The following is a 15,401-nucleotide window of genomic DNA, read 5'->3' on the forward strand; positions in this document are numbered from 1 at the left end:
CTGATAGGCCCATCTCCTTGACTGCAAAGCCCAGAATGAGCAGGAATTTAAATTTATGAAAATTTTTAGTTATTAAAACTATATATCAATCTGCTCAGCATCTCCTGCTCTATAACATGCAGCCTGCAGATTAATTTGCACTTTCATGGTGACAGGTTCCCTTTAAGCATTCTAGATTTTCTTTCATGGAGCAGACCTGCAGGTCCTGGATAACAGAGAAGTCCTGTAAGGAAGCTGTTTGCACTACATAATACCATCAAATCCTTTTTCAATACATTCTGCACTGTTCTATCTTATATAACAGAAAGCATTGCCTTGAAGCATGAATCTCATCAGGAAAATTCCAACTGTGATGATGAGTTCTCCAAGAAGTAGTACAGTGCAAAGATAATTTGAGTTTCGATGAGTTTCTCTAAGCATGCAGACTTCCAGACTGGGCTCTTCTCTTCTATGCAGTAATCACATTTTGTGAGTTTTTTTGTAGCACAAGGACATATAGGATGTGCAAGAGTAATCATTGTCCTATATAGAATTCATTTGTATCTTCTCATGTCGTTATGCAAATAACAGATCTGTGAAGTAGAGGAACATATCCTTCTCTACTTGTGCTTCTCTAATCCCTTTGTTGAAGCTACTCAAGCATGTATTGAGCTGGTAATGGTGGCTGTGTAAGAGCAATATCAGCTAGCGAGGCGGCATCTGCAATGTCAATCTAATGACAGCTTTGCCCAGATATAACTGACAACAGGAGTAGTTAGCTCTGCATGGAGGGTGGCTTTCCAGTTAGGATAATCACATCACAATAAAAAGAAAAATGAGATAACACACTGAACACCCATCACAAAACTATAGAGATAAGAAGTGACCAGGCAGGAGGTCCATGAACCAACTACAAATCTCTTCAGGATACAATGCAATTTACATGTGTTTGTCTTCTTAGCCATGTGTCTATGAGTTAAAGTATATTTGTCATCAGACAGTTGTATCTTGAAGAGACACTAAACAATGAAAATGCACATTAATTTATTCAATTAAACAGATAAATATATAAAGAAATATTTTCTATGTGGCTCAGGAGATCAGCCATTTCCCCATCCTACCATACCCTGTGCCTGGCTGTAATGCTGGTTATACAGATTAGATAAATGTCCACTGAAACCAACAATTTTGGCACAAGGAGTCCATCCTCTAATGTGTATGGAGCCTCCAGACTCTCTCCTCAAATGCAGTCAAAGATAAGTTTTGGGAAGTTGGATATCACATGGCCCATCCTTTTGTTCTTAGGGGAGATAAGTCTTGGCAGTGACTTTTCCCCCTTCAGGACACATGCATTCTTCACTGGGCTGAGTGGGCACGTAAATGAAGGGGTTGGGGGAAACATAGCTGCCTGCCAAATTAGCATCATCCAATGTCTAGGGCCAGCTTATGACAACTGGCTGCAGCAGGAGCCTCCCCCCTCTCCTGTGTCTGCTGTGATATATGCATTGTTGTTGGATAAGCCTCATCCCCTCAGCAGTTTACCAGCTGAAAATGGAAGCAGTCAGTAAGAAATTAACCCTTGTGCAGGATTTTCATAACGCTGTTAATATTTTGCAATATGCAGAAAATCCTACATACTGACAAACAGATTAAAGGGAATCAGTCACCACATACCTGTAACCAAAGCCGTCTGAATGTTAATATGTGCACTTGTCAGCATACTGTAATTCTCTTTGTCCCATCCTTATCCATGCCCCCAATACTGGGAAATAAGGCTTTTTATTTTATTCAAATTTGCACGTTGACGCTGTCCTGTTTACTATTACCCATATTTTTTAGGTTTAGTGTACTGTGAAATATGCGCATCTGGAAGACATCCTAAAAGTGTTCGCCATAACGATAATGAGCGCTATAAATATATATATATATATATATATATATATATATATATATATATATATATAAAATATTCAGCTTAAGATTCTGTCAACTTCTTCATCATAAAGGCAAACTTGTATATTTTTGACTGTACAAAAAACAACTATATCTGGATTTGTATGGAGCATTATATAACGATGGTTCAAATATAGGGCCACCCATGTAATGCATAGACAGGTCCACAGGAGTTGGTGTCACTTTTACAGAATGGCTTTTGGATATGGCTCATAGCAGGGGTCTCAAGTGAGAGACTTCACTCTATGACTTCCACATTACCTAGTAGGGCATATAGACAGAGACTGTGCTCATAAGAGACAGTAAGTGGAAAGACATGGCAAGCAAATTTATGCCAAAATTAGAGCCAGTACTCCAACCCTAAGGTGGACATGAAATTTATTAGACCAAAATTGCTAGTGTAAATCTTAACTAAGAAGATGCTGTGAAGGTTTGCATCTATCAAAGTATAAAAGCGCTTAACTATATTGGGGATAGAGCTCTATCCCCAATATAATTAAGCGCAAAAATGCTAGTGACAAGAACCAATAAATCATGAATAATATCTTCCAAAGCCTTTTACCAACCACTGCAAGGCATCCTGCATGGACAAACTATAAAACTGCCCCAATGATTGTCAGGAAGTCTTCCCTTATTTTCTTCTAATGCAGGTCAACTTGTCCAGGAAGCTTCACTGTATAGATCTGTGCACACATTTTGATGTACAAATCTTGGGGGTCATCTACTAAGATTGGCATTTTAGACGCTGGTCTTAATAACCCCTGCTCTGGCGGTGGATCCGCTGAAGTTATGTAGAGACGCCAGCCTCTAAATAATTTAGGTACATCCACCGCCGGTCTAAATCTAGGCCAGCAAGGAAGAATTGAAAACATTTTCTATGTCTAAAACAGGTTAAAAAAATGATAAATGAGACTAGCCTGGAGGCCAGCCCCCTTCCCTGCCCATGCCATGCCCCCTTTTTGTAGACCAGGTGTGAACTGGAAAAGTCGCAGATTGTGGCGTTTACGCTGCAATCTGTGACAGAAATACACCAGAAAACTGGCGTATATCATTTAGTAAATGACCCTCCTTGATCATAATGTGAAACTGTCTGTGTCACGGCCACGGTTATGGCCGTGACTCCTTGGGAGCCGCATACTGTTGCCCGCGGTTTTGGGTTGTAGTGTCAACCGCAGCTTGAGGCATAATGTAGTTAGCCTCAGGTGCGGTTGCCGCGGTCAACAGCTATGTGTGCGGTTCCCTTGGAGTTATGTGCACGTTTGTATGCACTTTTGTATGTCTGTGTGCACTCTGTTTTGTGTGTGGTGTGCACTGACATCTTCCCTTCACTGTGGTTGCCCGTGGCAACGTTTGGTTGTATGTGTACATGTGGTGGCAGTGTCCCGGCCTTCGGGCTGACTTCCAGGACACGCTTGCCACCCATGTCGTTGCCTGCGGCAACAGCCACAGTGTGTTTGTAGTTTTGACACTTCCCCTTTTAGTTATGTTTTCCCTTCTGTGGTATTGGAAGGGTTAACTCCCTTTCTGTGTGTCTGAGTCACGGGGTGTGTCTGACTGTTGGGTGTGGCCTCTTGGCCCTATAAAGCCTCAGTTGTAGGCAGTAGCCAGAGAGGGTGTTTCAGCCATGCTGGCTGTAGACATCCTCCTGGTTACTTACCAACTGCCAGTGGGGGCCAACCTTCTGGTCATAAGCTTATATATGTCCTTTGGTGTCTGAAGATGTGTTTGCTTTATGTTGTTTTATTGCACCTGTGGTCCTGGGTTCCCGTGTGTTGTATGTTTGTGTGCTGAGTCCTGCTGTTTGTGGGCAGTACACCCACATGGGTTCCAGGCTTGGTTGTCTGTGGCAGGTCAGTGTGATGTTTGTGGCAAGTACCTGCCACTGCCACAGGTTGCACTTGTTCTCCCTTCCTTGCAGCTTGGCCAGTTAGACTCCTGTTCCTCCGTATCCAGAAGGAACAGGATGTCTTACTCTGACTCCTAGCCTAGGGACCGGCGGAGGGCGAGTAGGGATCCGAGGTTCCTGCGCATGGGTCCTCCTACCTTCAAGGTCGGCCCATGCAGGTAGGAGTTAGGGTCAGGTTAGGGACGCTGTTAGGAGGTGACCTGCTCCCTAATCCTGTTCGTCCTGGTCAAGCAGCGACCAACATCCTCCGGCACACGGCTGAGGGTTTCCCCCATCTTCAGCCGTGACAGTCTGGTTCAGTGTTCCTGCAGCAGAAGTAAATTAATAGCCTTGTACATCAATCCCCAAGAACAGCTCTCAGCTTGTCTAAGTTGTCATTTCTATATGTTTGTTCTTGGCATCAGCCCGTACTTGTACTATAGTGTTGATAATTAGATTGAGCTGAACGAACTTGGACTGGTTGCACTGCAGATATTGACATTGAGTCTGACCCTCGGTGTATTGAATCGTAGAATGTCAGTAAAGTAATGTACTTGCTCAAAAACACTCTAATAGACAAATAATTGGGTCCAGCTGGCATTCACCTCAGTTTCCAGGAATTAAAGGGGTAGCCCGCTCTCAGACATTGATGGCATATTGCTAAGATATGCCATCAATGTGAGATAGGTGTGGATCCCACCTCTGGGATCCTATCTCCAACATAGGCCCCCCAAAGTGGGGGAGAGCGTACTATGCAAGCCCAGCTTCCATCCATTCACCACTCTGGGAGTTCAGAAAATGCTAAGTGGTGGCTTGGCTGTTTCCGACAGTCCCACAGCAGTGATTGGAGACTTGGCTATGCATGTGCAGTTAACTCTCCATTCACCTCTATGGGACTTTTGAAAATAGCTGAGCGCTCTTCCTTGGCTATTTTCGTAACTCCCATAGCAGTGAATGGTGAGAACACCACGCATGCCTGGTGTGCTTTCCTTCACTTTGGGCGCTCCATTGTGAAGACATGAGCAGGTCCCAGAGGTGGAAGCCACACAGGCATGACCCACAGGGGAATGAGTGAATCCACTGGCGGGCCCCTGAGCAATGTAGACCCCTAGTCTCCCACAGTATGCACAAGTGACACAGTAGACTGACTGCACTACACACAGATAGCAGTTTATTATTATAGATACATTGGGTTAAGTTGACTTCTAGGACCAGAATAGTACTTATAACTTGGTAGTCAGAAGAGCGGCATCACAAAGGGCGCCTACCAACAAACCAAAAAGGAGAGACAGCTCCACTCTAACATACACCGAGGAGAAGAATTAGTGGTGGCCCAAGGGGGCAAGGTAACGATATCATGGGAAGTGGTGAATCCCCGTAAGGAAATACAATATTGGTGATAGCAAAGGTAAATAAAATAGATTAAATTAATAAAGTAAATAAATAAATAGATTGGCGGTGCCAGTTAATCAGATCAAGGCCCACAATGGTAATAATACAAAAACATAGAACACAGACACAATTAAAATATTGTTAAAAGTAAATACGGAGTTAAACTCCAGCTAACTCACTTCGCTGGGGGGGTAGCCACCAGGAAAAAGCTGAAGACACCTGGGGCAAAATCCCCCCGGCCGGGATCGCCTGTAGTATAATAGAGATGACAGTCTGCGTTCCAGTGGTGTGATGAAGATAGTATACAGCACACGGATCAGCAACTCGTAGTCAATCTCTTTATTCAAAGTAATATGCGGCTCAACGCGTTTCGGGGAAGACATAAAATTTCCTTCATCAGGAGCATTTCTATTTTATCTATTTTATTTACCTTTACTATCACCAATATTGTATTTCCTTACGGGGATTCACCACTTCCCATGATATTGTTACCTTGCCCCTTGGGCCACCACTAATTCTTCTCCTCGGTGTATGTTAGAGTGGTGCTGTCTCTCCTTTTTGGTTAGTTGGTAGGCGCCCTTTGTCACGCCGCTCTTCTGACTACCAAGTTATAAGTACTCTTCTGATCACCAAGTGTAGAGCTTACGCTAACACTATCTTCAGCTGCCTTCTTGAACACCTTCTTCCGAAATACTGCTTGTACCACGGTTCACACAAGAAAGGCAGTGGGAGATTAGGGAGATTAACAAGTGGCTGGTGTAGGAAGGAGGGGTTTGGGTTCCTGGAGAACTGGGCCGACTTCTCTATCGGCTACAGGCTCTATCGTAGGGACGGGCTGCACCTTAATGGGGAAGGGGCAGCTGTGTTGGGGAGAAAGATGGCTAGAAGGTTGGAGGAGTGTTTAAACTAGGGACTGGGGGAGGGAAATTACATTATAGGAGGGGAAGATAGTGCATATAGAGACCGGGGGGCAAGGTAGTGGGACTGGGGGAGGAATGAAAGGAGGGACTAGAACCGTTCAGAAGGAAAGGTGTAGGGTAAAAAATAAACCTCTCAAATGTATGTATACTAATGCCAGAAGCCTGACTAATAAAACTGGGGAACTGGAATTAGTGATGTGTGAGCAGGACTATGACATATGGGGAATAACGGAAACATGGCTGGATGATAGATATGACTGGGCAGTTAATGTACATGGTTACAGTCTGTTTAGAAAGGATCGTCAAAACCTGAGAGGGGGAGGGGTCTGCCTTTATGTAAAGTCCTGTCTAAAGCCCACAGTCCGAGAAGATGCAAGTGAAGGACATGAACATGTGGAGTCACTGTGGGTAGAGATACATGGAGCTAAAAACAATAATAAATGACTAATAGGAATCTACTATAAACCACCTAATATACCAGAGTCCAAAGAAAATCTACTACTAAACGAGATAGACAAGGCGGAAAATCATAATGAGGTGGTTATTATAGGGGACTTCAACCAGATATAGACTGGGAAACTGAAACTTGTATATCTTATAAAGGAAACAGGTTATTGGCAATAACCAAAGACAATTACCTCTCCCAACTGGTTCAGGACCCGACTAGAGGGACGGCCATACTGTACTTAGTATTAACCAATAGGCCTGACAGAACAACAGACGTGCAGGTTGGGGGACACCTGGGAAATAGTGACCATAAAGTAATAACCTTCCAATTATCATTCAAAAGAGCGTTTCTACAGGGAGGAACAAAAATACCAACTAAGAGAGGCCATAGGCCTAACTAACTGGGACAGAGTCCTCAAAAATAAAAATACAGCCACAAAATGGGATATCTTTAAAAGCATCCTAAAATCTCATTGTGAGAGGTACATACCGTATGGGAATAAAAGGTTAAGGAACAAAAAGAAACCAATGTGGATAAATAGAACTGTAAAGAAAGCAATAAATGTCAAAAAGAAAGCATAAAAATCACTAAAACAGGAGGATGGCACGGAAGCACTGAAAAACTATAAGGAAAAAAATAGAACATGTAAAAAACAAATAAAAGTGGCCAAACTAGAGACCGAGAGATTAATTGCCAAAGAGAGTAAAACTAACCCTAAAATGTTCTTCAATTATATAAATGTTAAAAAGTATAAATCTGAAGGTGTCGGCCCTTTAAAGAGTAATGAGGGGGGGAGTTGCAGAGAGCGACGAGGAGAAAGCAAAGATGTTAAATATTTTTTTTCTCCAATGTATTCACTGAGGAAAATAAACTGTCAGATGAAATGCTGAATGTAAAAATAAATTCCCCATTAAAAGTGTCCTGTCTGACCCAGGAAGAAGTACAACAGTGACTTAAAAAGATTAAAATAGACAAATCGCCAGGACCGGTTGGCATACACGCCCGTATCCTAAGGGAATTAAGTAATGTCATAGTCAGACCCTTATTTCTGATATTTGAAGACTCTATACTGACAGGGAATGTCCCACAGGATTGGCACATAGCAAATGTGGTGCCAATATTCAAAAAGGGTCCAAAAACAGAGCCTGGAAACTATAGGCCGGTAAGTTTAACATCTGTTGTGGGTAAACTGTTTGAAGGTTTTCTAAGAGATGCTATCTTAGAGCATCTCAATGGAAATAAGCAAATAACGCCATATCAGCATGGCTTCATGAGGAATCGGTCATGTCAAACTAATTTAATCAGTTTCTATGAGGAGGTAAGTTCTAGACTTGACAGTGGCGTATCAATGGATGTCGTAAATCTGGACTTCTCCAAAGCATTTGACACTGTACCGCATAAAAGGTTAGTATATAAAATGAGAATGCTCGGACTGGGATAAAATGTCTGTATGTGGGTAAGTAACTGGCTGAGTGATAGAAAACAGAGGGTGGTTATAAACGTTACACACTCAGATTGGGTCACTGTCACTAGTGAGGTACCTCAGGGGTCAGTATTGGGCCCTATTCTCTTCAATATATTTATTAATGATTTTGTAGAAGGCTTGCATAGTAAAATATCAATTTTCGCAGATGACACTAAACTGTGTAAAGTAATTAACACTGAAGAGGACAGTATACTACTACAGAGGGATCTGGATAGATTGAAGGCTTGGGCAGATAAGTGGCAGATGAGGTTTAACACTGACAAATGTAAGATTATGCACATGGGAAGGAATAATGCAAGTCACCCGTACATACTAAATGGTAAAACACTCGGTAACACTGACATGGAAAAGGATCTAGGAATTTTAATAAACAGCAAACTAAGCTGCAAAAACCTAGTCCAGCAAATGAGGATACAATCTAAATCAGGGCTATTGAACAAAAATCCTACTCCAGCAGTTAATTATAACCCTTAAAATTAATTAATTTTTAATTGGATATCGTTTAAATATTAAATTAGACACACGGAACAAAAAATCACACAAATAATTCCACGGTAGGCAGCTATATAGATATACTGTAGGATGGGGAGAACTGTCCCTATAGTTTCACCCTCATCTAGTGCTCAGCCCAGGGACGACCCCTGATGGTGGGGACTCCTTGTCCTCGAACCTAGACTAGCTGAATCCTACAACAGCCGTAACATAGTGATAGGGAAAAATAAGGTGCCTATACGTGGAAGAAAAAAGAAATGTTACACATATACTCTCCCCTATAAGGATAGGGTAAATTGATGTACTCTGTATACAACCCTAGTACTGTGATATAACAGTCAACAAGGTACACAGCACATCAAGGTATATGTAGTAAATTACACCCTATAGATATAAAATAAAATATACCCCAACGCGTTTCCCCCACTATGTGGGATCATCAGGGGGTAGGTAAACACAATTGATGTCACAGATATCGGATACCAATATTGATATGATAATATCCACAGTTTGGGGGTCGGACCACCAATAGTGATATACTTGCGTCCGTAAGCTGCAAAAACCAGTGACAGGCAGCTGCTGCCAAGGCCAATAAGATAATGGGTTGCATCAAAAGGGGCATAGATGCCCGTGATGAGAACATAGTCCTACCACTTTACAAATTGCTAGTCAGACCACACATGGAGTACTGTGTACAGTTCTGGGTGCCTGTGAACAAGGCAGACATAGCAGAGCTGGAGAGGGTCCAGAGGAGGGCAACTAAAGTAATAACTGGAATGGGGCAATTACAGTAACCTGAAAGATTATCAAAATTAGGGTTATTCACTTTAGAAAAAAGACGACTGAGGGGAGATCTAATTACTATGTATAAATATATCAGGAGTCAGTACAGAGATCTATCCCATCATCTATTTATCCCCAGGACTGTGATTGTGACAAGGGGACACCCTCTACATCTGGAGGAAAGAAGGTTAGCACACAAACATAGAACAGGCTTCTTTACAGTAAGAGAAGGTGGTGATGGTGAGTACACTAAAGGAATTCAAGAGGGGCCGGGATGTATTTCTGAAGCGTAATAATATTACAGGCTATAGCTACTAGAGAGGGGTCGTTGATCCAGGGAGTTAGTCTGATTGCCTGATTAGAGTCGGGAAGGAATTTTTTATTCCCCTAAAGTGGGGAAAATTAGCTTCTACCTCACAGTTTTTTTTTTGCCTTCTTCTGGATCAACTTGCAGGATGACAGGCCGAACTGGATGGACAAATGTCTTTTTTCGGCCTTATGTACTATGTTACTATGTCTTTTCTTTATTTAGTTCCATCATCTTTGGTGCCCCGGCTTTAACAGAACCTCTGGGTTTACATTGACCCAAGTAGCATTTGTTAACCTCCTCCCCTCATTTTTCTCTTTTACGTGTCCATTCTAGGACCAGAGGCAGGCCAGCCAATGTTCTTTTCTCCATGACCTGCCTTCTTGAAATTGCATCAGGGACATAAATAATCAATCATCTTGAGCATGTTGATGCTGCCTACCACAGTGTGAACCAGTGGTATTTGCATGTAGCTGTACAGTGGGTCCCCAAAATGAATTTTACTGGTGGGTCCCAGGCACCCTGCTCCAACACTGGACCCACACCTAGGACATCCTGGGAATATGACACCAATGTCAGCGATGGGCTAACCCCTTTAAGTACCCTGATAGACAGACCTTTAATTCTAATATTTAAAGACTCTAAAATGACAGGACATCTTTCACACGACTGGCACATAGCAAATGTGAAGCCAATATTCAAAAAAGAGTTGAAAAGTGAGCCTGGAAATTCTAGGCCTGAAAGTCTAACATCTACTGTGGGTAAAATATTTGAAGGTTTCTTAGAGATGCTATCATGGAGTATCCTAGTGATTATTAACCTTATAACAAAGCATCAGCGTGGGTTTATGAGGGATCAGTCCTGTCAAACCAATATGATCAGCTTGTATGAGTATGGATCAGGATAATGCTGTGGATGTTGTGTATCTGGACTTTCAAAGGCATTTTATTCTGTACTATATAAAAGGTTAATACAGTATATAAAATGAGAATGCTAGAGGAAAATATGTGTAACTGGGTTAACAACTTGCTCAATGAAAAGAAACAGAGGGTCATTGTCTTGGTGGTGAACTTCTGCTTCCCTATATAAATCCATGCTAATTACCTGCAGACACTTCTAGAAAGCGCAAATAGTGCAAATAGATTTTACAGCTTCCATTGAGTTCAATGCACTGAGCTCCCTCTGCAGGAAGCCAGTTTTATAATATACTATGTGAAGGATCAGCATGGGGGAGGTTTATCAATATATTTATTCTAGTTGTCCGGTGTAAAAACATTGAGAAATATGGTGTTCAGACTGATCACCATATATAAAACGCACTTCTGCTTTTTCTGACAGAAGTCATGGAAAGCATATGATAATATTACTTTTTTTTTCATTAAAATATTCCTCCACAAATAAAATAAAAATTGTAAATTCATCAAAAATTTCATTGAGTACCCACACTGAGTTTTTCTGTGGGCCCCTATGATATCCGTGTACGCCAGACCCTGTTCAGTTATGGGCTTTTTTAAAATATATTTATTAATGACCTTGTAGAGGGCTTTAGATTGTAGAAATTCAATATTTGCAGATAATACTAAGCTCTGTAAGGTAATCACCACAGAAGAGGATAATATTATAGAGGGATTTGAGGAAGCTGGAAGCTTGGGTAAAGAAATCACAAAATAATTTCATTGTAGCTAAATGTAAAGATCTACACTTGGACTGAGAAAAAAGTTCTACAATTTAACACTGGGTAAAACTGCCACTGAAAAAGACTTGGATATATCAGCGGACAGTAAACTTAACTTTAACGAACAGTGCCAGGCAGCTGCTGCCAAGGCAAATTAAATCATGGGATGTATCAAAAGAGGCACAAATGCTCATGACAAGGACATCCTGTAGTTTTACCTCTATGCAGGTCAGAACACACATGGAATATTGTGCACAATTCTGGCCATTTGTATTTAAGAAGGATATAGCTGAACTAGTGAAGGTGCAGAGAAGGGCGACCAAGGTAATTCAGGGAATGTGTGGATTGCAGTACCGAGACAAGTTATCAAACTTGAGGGTTATTAAGTTTGAAAAAAATACAGCTTAGGGGAAATCTAATTACAACGTACAAATACATGAAAGGACAGTACATTTTTTATACCCATGCCTATAACCATGACAAGATAGTAGCTTGTACAGCTAGAGGAAAGAAGGTAAGAGTAGTGAGACTATGGAACTCTCTGGCATACAATACTGTGATGGTTGATTAAGCCGAAGAAGGGCCTAAATGCTTTTCTTGAAATACATAGTAACATAGTTTGTAAGGCTGAAAAAAGACATCTGTCCATCCAGTTCAGCCTGTTATCCTGCATGTTGATCCAGAGGAAGGGGGGAAAAAAACACGAGGTAGAAGCCAATTTTCCTCATTTTAGTTAAAAAAAATTCCTTCTCAACTCCAATCAGGTAATTGAAATAATTCTCTGGATCAATGAAACTTTTCCAGAAATCTAATAACTATAACCTGTAATATTATTATACTCCAGAAATACATCCAGGTCCCTCTTGAACTCTTCTAGTGAACTCACCATCACTACCTCCTCAGGCAGAGAGTTCCATAGTCTCACTGCTCTTACCATAAAGAATCTTCTTCGATGTTTGTGTAGAAATCTTCTTTCCTCTAGATGTAGAGGATGACCCTTTCTCACGGTCACACTCCTGGGTATAAATAGATCAGCATGTGTACTAGAATTTTGGAGATGGGAGGTTGATCATTTATTCTGATAGCCATATTTGTACTCAGTGAGACATATAGGTAATTCCCAACCACCTTACAGGGGTTTTTTGGTTTTATGGATCAACACAGCAGAATTATAGGTTGGATTTGATGTACGTGTGTCTGTTTTTAACCGTATCAATTATAAAACTATGTAACAATTACAAATAATGATGAGCTAATTGATGTCATCATTTTGTAAGACAGAAATAACCCTCAACATGCCTATTCAGCTCACCCAACCTCATTGTAAATGTTATTTGTGTCAGAAAGGGGCATGGCATTCAACTCTATAGAACCTTCCGCACAGAGGCCACATGAACTTGTTAGGTGGCCAGATCTACAAACAGCCCAGGGGGTCTAGGAACAGACCAGGAGCCAGATCTATAACACACAGTATTCACGCATAACCACCAGAATTGGAAGTAACAAAAGCAGTGACATTTTAAATATACACTCTGGCAATGACTTAGTACTCATGGGAACAAAGGATTGGGGATATTGGATCCAACATGCCCAGTCATTCTTTCCTCCAACAACTCCATACACATTAGATAGTTATCTGATCTTACCAAAATCAGCTCCACCCGACTATCTAATGTGTATGGGTAAGTCTGCGAGACAGGGCAATGTATATCTGTCCAATGGTTTCTTATATACCAATGAGAATATTTATTTCTTCAGTGGCCACCTGCATAAATTAGAACAAAAGCATACTGTAGTTGATAGACCAGCCAGATGGGTGAAACCAGTTGGGAGAACCAGCAACACTTTTACACTTATATAGTACAATGCAGTTTATACCCATTTGGTGGGCTTTTTAAAATGTGAGTAGGACCCATAAAGTGTTTTTTTAAGATACCCCTGAAAGTGCTGTGCAGTATCTGCTTTTCCTTCTTAACACAGGTATGGGTTATACTGGGATCAAAGTGTATCTTGAACCTAGCAGATAGCCTGGAGGTGAATATTAGAGCAATTTGCAACTTGGCTTGACCACCTGTCAAAGGTTCTCTCTCCATAGTAGCTCTTCCCCTCCTTACAATTATGCTGTGCCCACAACTTGTTTTACTGGGTAGAGTGCCCATGATGACCTGTTTTAATCTGCAAAAGCAACTACATTGTACACATGAGCATCAGAACTGGACCATAAAGTAATGGAAGAAAGTGGTCTAGTCTCATGAATCACATTTTCTCTGTCTTGCTTAGAGGGGAAAGATTATAATGTTCTGGTCAATGTTCTGTTGCGAAACCTTGGATCCTGACATTCATGTGAATGGTACACTGACACATACCACGTATCTAAATATTGCTGCAGATAATGGCAGTGGCCTCTTTCAGCACAATAACGTCCTGAAAAAATCACTTTCAAAGTCCCAATAGCTCAATCTCATTGAACAGCTGTGGGACGTGCTGGAACAAGTCTGTTAAAAGGACTTGCAACTTAAAGGACTTGAAGGATCCTTTGTTAATATCTTGGTGTCATATACCACAGAGCAATTTTAGATGTCTTGTTGAGACTCGATGGCTCGAAGCTTGGTGTATATTTAAAAAAAGGTTTTGTTCCAGCATTTTGCAGCTTGACTACACCTCCCAGAATGCAAAGCAGCAGAGAAAACTTTGTGCAGACTTTGTGCCAAAAAGGAAAGCTAGGAGATTTCACCTTTCATGCAGCTCTGGACTATAATATAATCTGTAACTCAGCATTAGTACAAGAAAGATAATATAATATATTTTTCGAAATTAAATAGAAAATGAAAGGCGTTCATTGGCACATTATTTTCTGTATTGTATAACATTTCAGATTTCATATATGAAGAAGACTTACCAGGCTGGTTTAATTGCATTGTGCTCTTACTCCACTGGGACAGCCCCACAATTGCCACCATCTTTGCTCCAAGACTGGACCTCCTCTTCTTTGTTGTACCACCAGCTGCATCTGAAGACACCGAAGTCCCCTTCTCTAGGTTGTACATCTCTCCGCTGATGCTGGAGCTGCGGATTACATTTCTGGACGAGGAACTAGCCTCCCCGTTGAACATTTTGGGGAGGAAAGATCTTCACACATATGCAAAAAATAAAAAGGAAAGATTAGAATTGATACAGCATTTCCAATTAACAAGCCACAAATAAATAACACTTGGTCCTATAACATAAAGAATAAGAATTACTTGTATCATAAGACAAAACATTTATTGCAGTCAACAGTCTTGAGCGTAATGCATTGAGATCTTTGACCCTTCAATAACTACAGCAGTAGATCTGTGGCGATAATTACTGAACTATCCATGTTCCTTTAGTAGGGATCAGATCTGATAGATACATATCCGCTCCCCCCCCCCCCCCCCAAAACATAAAATGTAGCTGTTTTTGTCAGCATTTGTGTGATGTCATGCATTATTTATATCTGGTTTTGGCAGTGCTTTGAATTATCTGTTCTAAGCTCTGCAAGGGATCATAATTTCTCAAGACGTGTTTAATAAAGTATGTTTGAATATGGTGATCTATTGCATTTTGGATCTTTTCTGCAAGAATAAACAAGCAGATGATAAAAGAACATTCTAGTAAGGGTCCTTTCACTTGGGCTGATGCACAGGATCGGGAATGAACTGTTTGTTCCCGATTATTACCAGACCATTCAACCAGGTCATTGCCAGACCATTTAATGGCAGTAGAGCTTCATGCAGCAAACATCGCCTCTGTATGGAGATAAATGATAGCCACTGCGATCATTCATCCCCATACAGACTGTTGGTCTTCAGCACACCGCTGTTTACAAAGGGCAAAAGGCTGATGACAAATGCCAAATTAAAGGATCGTTGGGTATTCAGAAAAACTTTTGAGATTTCAAATGTCAATGAGACACATGAACGGTTTTCATCCGTGGGGGTCTGAGTGCTGAGACCCCCACTGATTGCCTGAACAAGGAGAAAAAAAACGTTTGCACATTGTGCTCTCTCCCCTCACTGAAGAACGTGGAATGAGATGGACTCAGGAGAAAGTCTATAGA

At 41.3% G+C, this 15,401-nt stretch overlaps 1 protein-coding gene across 1 annotated transcript in view; it reads right to left on the reverse strand.

Moving 5' to 3' along the window:
* RIMS3 (regulating synaptic membrane exocytosis 3) overlaps positions 1-14,433 on the reverse strand; it is a 135,347-nt gene extending 120,914 nt beyond the window's left edge. The window contains exon 1 of the mRNA XM_040424526.1: positions 14,220-14,433. Within this exon, the coding sequence (XP_040280460.1) occupies positions 14,220-14,433 (214 nt within the window). The remainder of the gene's footprint in view (positions 1-14,219) is intronic.
* Positions 14,434-15,401: the final 968 nt, after the last annotated feature.

This window comes from Bufo bufo, chromosome 3 (genome assembly GCF_905171765.1).
Source record: "Bufo bufo chromosome 3, aBufBuf1.1, whole genome shotgun sequence".
Taxonomy (NCBI): domain Eukaryota; kingdom Metazoa; phylum Chordata; class Amphibia; order Anura; family Bufonidae; genus Bufo; species Bufo bufo.